The 10,160-nt window shown below is 49.8% G+C and overlaps 1 protein-coding gene across 4 annotated transcripts in view; it reads right to left on the reverse strand.

Moving 5' to 3' along the window:
• The window catches only part of LOC144730906 (uncharacterized), a 15,150-nt gene extending 5,170 nt beyond the window's left edge, over positions 1-9,980 (reverse strand). For all 4 annotated transcript variants that reach the window (XR_013587875.1, XM_078611755.1, XM_078611754.1 and 1 more), the window contains exons 1-10: positions 9,860-9,980; positions 9,151-9,289; positions 8,197-8,342; positions 6,904-7,021; positions 3,575-3,709; positions 2,592-2,818; positions 2,380-2,488; positions 1,416-1,490; positions 480-619; positions 165-318 (exon numbers count right to left, since the gene is read on the reverse strand). Coding sequence is in view for 3 of the 4 variants with exons in the window: in XM_078611755.1 (XP_078467881.1) it covers positions 165-318; positions 480-619; positions 1,416-1,490; positions 2,380-2,488; positions 2,592-2,818; positions 3,575-3,709; positions 6,904-7,021; positions 8,197-8,342; positions 9,151-9,289; positions 9,860-9,964 (1,348 nt within the window). In the remaining variant the exon portion in view is untranslated. The remainder of the gene's footprint in view (positions 1-164; positions 319-479; positions 620-1,415; positions 1,491-2,379; positions 2,489-2,591; positions 2,819-3,574; positions 3,710-6,903; positions 7,022-8,196; positions 8,343-9,150; positions 9,290-9,859) is intronic.
• Between the last annotated feature and the right edge of the window lie 180 nt (positions 9,981-10,160).

Raw genomic sequence — 10,160 nt, forward strand, 5'->3', positions numbered from 1 at the left:
GCGTGCATGAGTGCGTGCATGAGTGCGTGCATGAGTGCGTGCGTGCGTGCATGAGTGCGTGCGTGCGTGCATGAGTGCGTGCGTGCATGAGTGCGTGCATGAGTGCGTGCATGAGTGAGTGAGTGCGTGCGTGCATGAGTGCGTGCATGTGGAGTGACGCTCACAGTATGCGGGGTCGAGCTCCAGCAGCTCATCGACGTTCCACTTGTTGAGGTCTCGAGACAGCTGGTCGTAGAAGTGCTTGACGATGGTGACCTGGAAGTCGTGGACGGTGAGGCTGGGACCGTTAGTATGCAGCGTGTCCATCATGCGGCTGGGCTAGAGCACAGGACGTACACACACGCGCACACACACACGTCCGCAGCGAGGGGGGCGGTGCTCACACGGGGCTCCGCGCTCGATCCTGAATTGCAGGCATCCGCCCCCGCTTGCCTGAAGGCCGCTGGGTTCGTTAGCGGTGCGAGTCGCTCTGCACTCACGTTGTCGCAAGTCAACAGCTGGTCGCGTAGCAGCAGCAGGAGGCACAGGCAAAAGGCCGGCAGGCAGTCGTAGGCCGGCTGCTCTAGGCCCAGGATGTACTGGTCCCACACATAGAGCAGCACCTCCAGCTGCAGGAAGCCTGGCTCGCGTCACGCCCCGTCGTGTACCACGCGTCACATACCACACGCATCCCACAGCATGTGTGCGCGTTCGTGCAGTGACCCTCTTACAGCACACTCCTACTCTGCCACCGTACCCCAAGGCAACACAGCAGCAAGCCCTCTTAAGCCATAATGCATTTGGGAATCTTTAGGGCAATCACTACTGGCATTTGGTTGTCATATTCTATATTGTAACACAATAATTTGGCCAAAACTGGACAGATCTTATCCTTGCTCTCCAGAGTGTTCAATGGAGGTGCAAACTTCCCATCAGAATCACAGAGAGAGGTCACATGACTATCCAAAAGGTAGAGTCTGTCGAATCATAAACACACTTTTCAACAAACTCTGATTATATTAGCTAGACAGAACTCTGTCACTCTAAACCACAGCCTTATCAAGTTCCCATAGTTGCTATTAGTCAGAGCACTGGTGGTGACAACTGCCACCAATGATTGCCCGAATATTTCCCTAGCTCACAATGGCTTTCACACGATCAGTGGACAAGAGAAAACAATGATAACTAGTTGCTCCAGAGGGTTGCATCTTGAAAACCATTATTCAACAATTTATGCATTTATGCTGAACATCTTTCGCACCATATGTGTTAATCGGAGGTGCCAACCATGCTAAACAATGCGAACCAGCGCATTGAAAACATGACATCGCACCTTTGAAGTGAATTCTGGAAAACTCGCATGAAAAGTGAACGCTGGATTTCGTGAAACTCCTAATGTTCCAACCGAATGATGATTGCTGTGAGTGCATACCCACCCACAAATAGGACCCTAACCACGGGTTGCAGCAACGCCACCAGGCCAATCATCACAGCTTCCTTTGGATTTTCTCCTGGCAGAACACGACAGAAACCCACAGCAGGCAAGAAATAAATACAATTCTTAACAACAGTACCGGCAAAGATAAAGCCACATGCATGCTGCCCTGCAAATGCTATAAAATGAATGTGAATGTTCAAGTATAAAGTTTATTTTGTTTAGCAAGGAGAAAGCTCAAGAGACCAGGATGAGTCTCAATTGCAAGAGTGACCTGGGACATTACTCTGCCAGGAGGGGGAAATTATTGCTCTGTATAATCTCAATTGAGTAATTCGAGGTAATTTTTCTAATAGTGCGAAATTTGGGCCCTGACACTGGCAAACAATGGCCCACTCTTGCAAATAACATCATTTGATCTTTAACATCCACTGTGAAGCAGATGACAAGTAGTAGTAGTATTGTGGTTATTACACCCACGTTGATAATTATCAAAACGGCATGATGAAAACGAGGTAAAGACTGAACAAGTCTTGATTCAAATCGAATCTTGACAATTCAGTGAATCATTAGACACCTGGCAGACACAGCTTCACAGTTCAAACACACAACGGCCACTGCATCAGCAGACGGTGCCTGCTGGGCGGCCGCTGGATTCCAATGAACCTCTGCAACGAGCGGTAAACGCGATACCGCTGGGCCATGTGACCACTCTGCTGTGTGCATTGTAGAGTTGTCATGCCCACTGCTGGGCCATGATGTGGTAGAATATAAGTCCTATGTAGCCGTCCGCTGGCTCACGCCTCGTTATGAACGTATAAGCATTGCTCATCAATGTCTCGCCAGATAAAAGAAGGACAAGGTCCGATGCACTTGAGACTTTATCATAAAGTAACAATGTTCATCTGTGCTCTCAAATATGCTATGACAAAGTGTCAAGCCGAGCCGCTTGAGAAGTTGCAGACCTGCCTGTCCGAACGCCTTCTGCACAGCCACGGCAAGGTCCTTGTCGATGTTCACCAGCGTGGACGCAATCTGCTGCAGCATCGGTTCGGCCTCTCCATGCTCCGTGCCCTGCGAGAGACAGACATTGCTTACTCGGCGAGACCCCAATACCCGAGGCCGAGACGTGATCTCATCACCGTGGTGCTGACGGCCAACCCCTTGGTACCGATACCTTAGTCCAGGACGAGGTCATGTATGCCGGCCGGGACTCCATGAAAGTGAGGAACTCCTCCATCAGGTGAGCCATGACGGACATCTGTGGCTCCACGCGAGCTCCCCTGCCCAACCGCACCCTCACCAGCGGCACCACCAGCAGATACTCGGAGTCGAGGAGCACACCAGGTGGGCGCTTGCGCGTGTGGTAGTACGACAGCACGCTGCGCATCGTCCTCGCGGTGGCTGTGTGGACAACGGGTGGCAGTGAGTGGCGCAACTGGAGATAAATCATCATCATCAGTCATGCGCAATCCACTCCTTAATGTGATGTAACAATCCATCTAGCACCTGCACATGAGCTAATTCTTAATCACTCCATCTCTGGGGTGGACATCCTCTTGGGCCATAATCCCTTCCAGCGACATGTCCTGCCCAAGCCCACTTGTCTTTAAAGCCAATATATCGTCGATAAATGGTAAACATATGTCCTCTAATACAAGACTTGTTCCTCTTTCTATTTCTCAATGTAAACCCAAGCGTGCATCTCTCCACACTTATTGCACAGATTTCAGTTGTTTAATTGTCCGCATCAATGTCCATGGTTATAATCCATATGTGAAAACAAATAATACAATCTCATTAAAAAAAACTACTTAATTTCTATAATTAACTTGGGAGAAAAAAGCTATCTCTTTTCCAACCAGAGAAGTGGCTCATATATGCAGGTTTTACATATTACGCAATACTAGATGAGATCTTGAAATCATATGTAACACTTAGGAACATACTCTTTGGTTCTTTCGGCAAAGTCACGTCGGTATAAAATAAAATAAAATTTAGTAACATGCTGTTTAAAACAGACCTTTAATTTCCAGGATGTAAGGAATTCGCAGTCACCGTGTGAATGGTTAAACGGAGGAGCAGACCGACACGCGTGGTGTTGCGATGCGCCGTATGGTAAACGCAGCACAGCAGCTGCGGCAGACGAAGCGTCTTCACCTTTGCTGGATGCCAGCTGCCGGAACGTGGGCTCCGAGAAGAGGAGAGACTCGCAGCGCAGGAAAATCTCCGCATCCTGCGTCGACTGCACGCTCGCTGGGTCGCCGGTGAACCGTGCGAGGAAGTCGGTCCTCTCTGCAAGAAAACAGCAGGCGACCGACTATTACAACAATCCTCGTTTCATCCGCACTCGTGACCAGCTGGGTAGTGTTGTGTCTATACCCTTTTTTTTTTAATTAAGAACAATTCAAAAAAAAATATATAATAATTTTTTTTTTAATCTATATATATATACCTTTTTTAAAATTAATTAATGAAAACAACTCACTTCTCCTCACAAGAACACCAGGAATCCATGAAACATGGAGGGCGGTTAAAATGTTGAGAGTTCGGTCACAAAGAGGTCATGGACATCCAGATGGACAAAAGATGTATGGACTAGCCTCCCAAGACATCTGGAGATGTCCAGATAAGGGCAGAATAAATAACGGTTGAAACTTCGCGTTTTCTTAACGTTTTCCTTACCGAAAAGTAGAAACTTAACAAAGATAATTAACCAACAAACAATAATATTTTTTCTATTATTATATGTTTCCTACCTACACGACCTTCCAAAAAAATAAAAATAAAAACTAAAGAGTACGAATTCCAGAAAGCTTAAGTGGAAACATAATTACGCTTAACCTCAGGACATTAAAATATAACTCAGAATAAACACCAATCTCTGGAGAACTAAACTTGGCGAAGCCAAAATAATAATGTGACGAGAATCATTACGAATATTCATTAAACATAGACGAATGATTACCACGATACTAAGACCGAAGGAACTCATAAAATATAATTCAAGAATAAATGTAACACACAGGACCACATAAATGTATTACAAACATCTCCTCAGCCGCCTTTGTCTCCCCGCAGCACAAACAGATGACCCATGAATACTTGGAGGGTTAGGAAGGTCGCGAGGAGGGGACGCGGGGATGTCTGCTTTTTCTCGCTCTGTTTGTGTTTTGTTGCCCGCTCGCAAGGAATGCGCAGAGGGGAGTCACGTTTTGAGTTAGGCACGGGCGCACACAGCGAACAGACAGTCTGGGCCGAGTCGCGCTCAGCGGTGCGACGGGGCACGCAAGGGAGCTGTGGCAGTCGTGCCTCGAGAAGAGATGGGACGACGAGACATCGTTAAAGTGGCAGCCTGAGAGCAGTCTGGGTTGAGTCGTGCTCAGTCTCGCAACTCGGCTTGCGACGCGGTGTTGCGACGGGGCTCGCAAGAGAGCGGAGGCGCGTCGTGCCTCGAGGAGAGATGGGACGACGAGACGTCGTTAAAGTGACAGTCTGAGGACAGTCTGGGTTGAGTCAGTCCGAGTCGAGCTCAGCGTTGCGACGGGGCACGCAAGGGAGCTGTGGCAGTCGTGCCTCGAGAAGAGATGGGACGACGAGACTTCGTTAAAGTGACAGTCTGAGAGCAGTCTGTCCGAGGCGCTCGGTCTCGCAACTCGGCTGGCGACGCAGCGTTGCGACGGGGGCTCGCAAGAGAGCTGGGGCGGTTGTGCCTCGAGAAGTGATGGAACGAGGAGGAGTCGTTTGAGTCGCAGAAGTCTGAGTTCAACCTGAGTTGGGGCTGGGTTTCAGCCGTGCTCCGGCTGGCGGAGCGTCGTGAGGAAACGAAACACCGATGCCGATAGCAGGTGTCGCTTCTCGCAGAACGAAGTTAAGTGCGAGTGAAGCTGGCAGCTTCACGAACAAGGGAAGCACGGAGCAGAGAGAGTGACGAGTGACGACAAGCAATCAACCTGTAAAAGGGCGGAGATCGCCAAGCGTCGACCAAGCGAGCAAAGCAGAGAGCGCGAAGCAGTGGAGAAAGCCTGGTCAAACGGCAGTGGAGAGAGAGAGAGCGCAAGAGCAGCACGACTCGGACGTCACCGGGCGTCACCGAGCGTCGTGCCAACTCGTCATCCAGCAGTGGAGAGAGAGAGAGCGCAAGAGCAGCACGACTCGGACGTCACCGGGCGTCACCGAGCGTCGTGCCAACTCGTCATCTAGCAGTAGAGGGAGAGAGAGCGCAAGAGCAGCACGACTCGGACGTCACCGGGCGTCACTGAGCGTCGTGCCAACTCGTCATCCAGCAGTGGAGAGAGAGAGAGAGCGCACAAGCAGAGACACGCAGGGGCTCGCGGCGGCCACGCCCAAGCCAGAGAAAACTTCTGGCCGCTGTTTGTATCCTCCTACACCACACAAGCTAACGACACAATTAATATTACGAGGGGACAACGCAGACACAGCACGCATACGAATAAGACTTAAAAAAAAAAATATTGTCTTTGCGTTTCAAAAAGGGTTGCCATTTCGAGGTGGTGCGTTCAATATCAACTGATCGTGCAAAGCAGTGCTGCCGTCGAGTTACATGAATAAGAAATGTTTTAGTCATTCATTTTCGTTAACTGCATAATTTCGCCAATGAAGAAGTATTTTTAGTCATTCATTTTCGTTAATTGCATAATCTTGCCCATGAATTTATTGACGTATACCTGCTTTCGCATAAGAGAGTGTCATGTGCTTGTTTAGAATTAAAATTGCTTAACACCAACTGTTCGAGTGCTTCTTTCCAAGTCCATGCAAAACTGTCTTATTCATAAGAGCTGTATCCTGATGAGATCTGAACTGGTGACCTTAAATATCATAACACACACTAGGATAATCGGTAAACGTTTAATCGATGATAATCGTGTTATCCTGATTGACAACTCTGGATAAACGAAGCTGAGCCTAATTATCACAACTGCACACATTAACATCGTCGCAAGCATCCGCATAAATTACTACGATTATCTCAGCGATTATCATATTTTATGCATATAATTACACGCATCATAATTTATGCATATTAATAAACACATTAACATAATTAATGCGATTTGCGCATTTTTCGGAAAATTATTTTTTTTTATTATTTTCATCAAAAATTCATAACTCCGACACATACAACAGTAGACAATCAGATGGTGTGCAGGTGCTTGGGGGGATTGTTAAATCGCAGGGATGGTTGAGATGGCGATGGCTTGGAGAGGCCTTCCTACCCCATCACAGTAAGCCACTGGAGCTGAATATGATGACAGTACAGCAAGACAATTCTTGAATCAATCCCTGCGGGCCTTTGAATAGTATCAAGTTGCATGCGTGGGTTTCCTTCGGAAACTCCTATCTTCTTCCACATGCAAAACGCTCATTAATGGAATCTGCCAAACACTCCAGTGCACAACCCTTCTGAATAAAAGTCTTGAGACTCCGTAAACCTTTCCTGGGTAATTGCAGGGCATCGTGAATCTCACCGCGAGCGTTGGCGAGGTACAGGTGCCACACTGGCTCTCGAATCCCAGATGGCAGGGGGTGGTTAAACAGCACGCCGAGCTTGGATCTCAACTCTGGCCATTTGTGGAGAATGCTGACCTGTCACAACATCACAGTGACACATTTGCACAAGTTGAAAATACAACAAAAGGCAATAGGGGGAAGTTTATACCCATCCTTACATATAGAAGCTTGCCGATTAATCTTATGGTGAGCCAAAAATGCAGGTCCTCTATCCTTATTATGATTTAATTTGTACCATTTTTTATAGAACTGCATCATCCTGTGTTCGAGAACAGCATGCAGAAGGAAATATCACAGAACTGCTTCTGAGACCCTTCAAAAGAATATTTATCTCCACACTCAGGGACATCGCACTTTCCCACAGATCCTGCTGCTAAGGAGAAATGTTAGCACATAGCAAAAAAACTCAATAGTTTACAATTATCAGACCTGGAATTTATCACCAGATTAAGTGAAAATATTAATTTAATACCATAATTATTTTGTGAAGTCCTTGGTGACCAGACTGAGACCATGAAACCTCTAACCTTGAGAACCAAGTCTAATCACAGGTGGCTGCAATCCCAATGCAAATCCAGGATTTTAGTAGTGCAGGTCAATGCCCCATTTCTTTTTGCTTCATTGCTGTACTTTGTTTGATTTATTTTGCTTTGGGGCCGTCCATAAACGACGTCACGCACCTGGGGGGGGGGGGGGGGGTCAGACAGTTGTGACAATGTGTGATGATGGGGGGAGGGGGGCGTTTGAGAAATGTGGCGTCACAACAAAATGCGCAATTTTAAATAAATATAGACAACACGTTCTACTTAATTAAATATACTTTTTAATGTTTTCTCCTACATCAGAGTGCAGTGCCACATTAAATACGCACTACAATGACAATAGTTTAAAGCGATTTGAAGCATGTTTTATATTTTTTTGGAGGGGAGGCAGAGCTTTGTGACGTCATTTTTGAGGGGGGGTTTGACTTTTTGTGACGCTGTGGGACGAAGGGGGGGGGCAAAAATCGTCCAAAATCGCGTGACGTCATTTATTGACGGCCCCTTTTGTCATTGTGGTGATCCTGGTCACGCTCACAAATTAGACTCTATCCTGGTCTCTTGAATTCTCTGATTAAAATTTGATATCCTGAGCCATCCCAGCCACCTCTTCAGCTTCTCTATCCTGACCAGCCTGCACTGACTTGTCTCCATTGTCCACAGACCTGTCACATGAAACAACCGTAGTGCGCTGACCGCAGCAGTGCCCACCAGTCCACTCTTGAGAAGTTCCTGCACCACCTGGACCCTGCTCCTGGGACGGGCGCGATCGTCAGCCACCTCCACGGCCACCTGCTGCACCAACTGCTCGTCCAAGCTGGAGGCCACTTTGGCCACGACGGACTTGTACACGTCTCCTGGGCGTGACAACACAGAGGCGTAAAACAATGCAAGGAATCGGCACAGAGTAACGCGATTCTCTATAACAGGGGTGGGGAACGTCCGGCCCGCGGGCCGTCTAAGGCCTGCAAAATCATTTGGTCTGGCCCTGCCAAGGCAACCGCAGGCGGGACTCGAAATTTAATAAATCTAGGAGCAAACCTGGAAAAGCAGTTGCGAGTAGCAACGTCATCAATACCAGCTAACATCACACGCCTCGCTAAAGAGAAGCAGTTCCAGCCATCACATTAGGGGTGAGTTAATTAAATGTTTGACCAAATATAACAGGCTATTTTTTAAGTTGATGATTTTGTATGGCCCGCAAATGATGTAATACATATCCAAATGGCCTTTGACAGGAAAAAGGTTCCCCGCCCCTGCTCTATAACGGCATCTTCAGTGCAGAATTAACTCTTGCGGGAAAAGCCACGTACCTCACTACCGGTTGAAGTTTTCAGCCTCAGGTGAAGCGTGCAGGCAGAATGAGTAATTGGATTGCAATGGCAGTAAATGTATCCGTGCTTTCTCCACCAGTCATAGCCCAAGAGAACTGCTATCTGTTATGGTCGGAGCCCAGTACTGGCACATCATCATAGCATTGCCTTTTCATTACAACCATCAAATTCATCCATCTGAAAGTGGAAAAATCCGAGGAGGAATTTCTAGCTTGCTCAAGCCACGATTGCTAAACACACTCGTGCTCCTGGGGAGAGCAGAATCCCCCACGTGGCCAGAGATCCCGAATAGAGAGAGGGAGAGCTTTAGAGCGATGGGGAGAACACCAACCTCCCTGGAGCGACGACATCGCCCGCTCGACAATCAGCGACTTCTCGGCCTCTGAGAGATCCCCCAAGGACGCAACGCGGCCCTCGGAGAGCTGCAACTGCACGCCGCGGGACAGCTGCTCCGCGAAGGCCGTCCACTCCTGCCGGCAGGGGCACGTGGACCCGGGGTTATACAGGGGACAAGGCGGACACGTGGATCTTCGGGGAGTATGAGGCGACACCAGGGGACCCTGGGATCCATGGGGCACAGGTGAGACGACCTAGTGGCCGGGGAGACGTGGGGGTACCGAGAGGTTGTGCCACGCCTCGAGTGCAGAATTGTCCCCGAAACGTGGTGCCAGTGAAAGACCTCATCCCGAACTCCATCTCGGGATCCGATCCGTCCGTGGTATGGGAACAGGGAGCTTGTGAGATGGGGTCCGGCAGAGAGACGAGACACGGGTCTCAGGTAAGGCACGGGTCTCAGGTAAGGCACGGGTCTCAGGTAAGGCACGGGTCTCAGGTAAGGCACGGGTCTCAGGTAAGACACGGGCCTCAGGTAAGACACGGGCCTCAGGTAAGACACGGGTCTCAGGGCAGGTGAAACGTGGGACTACGGGAAAGCACAGGGCGAGGCGAGGCACGAGACGCGGGACACGGGCACACAGATGAGGCTCCGATCCCAAACTCGAGCGCCACCAGCCGCTGTCCCGGCTCTGCCCGCCCCGCACCTTCGTGTCCTGGACGCGCCGCTTGCATCGCCACAGCCACACGGGGTCCACGACGGCTGCGGGGTCCAGGCCCGCGGCGTCCGGGTACACGGAGCCCGCCGCCATCGCGGCGTCGCGGGGACGTCTCCTAGCAACGCCGCGTCACGTGACGGCTCGCGTGGAGCCCCCCCCTCCTCTCGCTCCCCCCCTCCCCTCGCTCCCCCCCTCCCCTCGCTCCCCCCCCTCCCCTCGCTCCCCCCCCTCCCCTCGCTCCCCCCCCTCCCCCACCTCGCCTCGCTCCCCCCCCTCGCCTTCCCCCTCC

The sequence above is a fragment of the Lampetra planeri genome, chromosome 37 (genome assembly GCF_965212315.1).
Source record: "Lampetra planeri chromosome 37, kcLamPlan1.2.h2, whole genome shotgun sequence".
Lineage (NCBI taxonomy): Eukaryota > Metazoa > Chordata > Hyperoartia > Petromyzontiformes > Petromyzontidae > Lampetra > Lampetra planeri.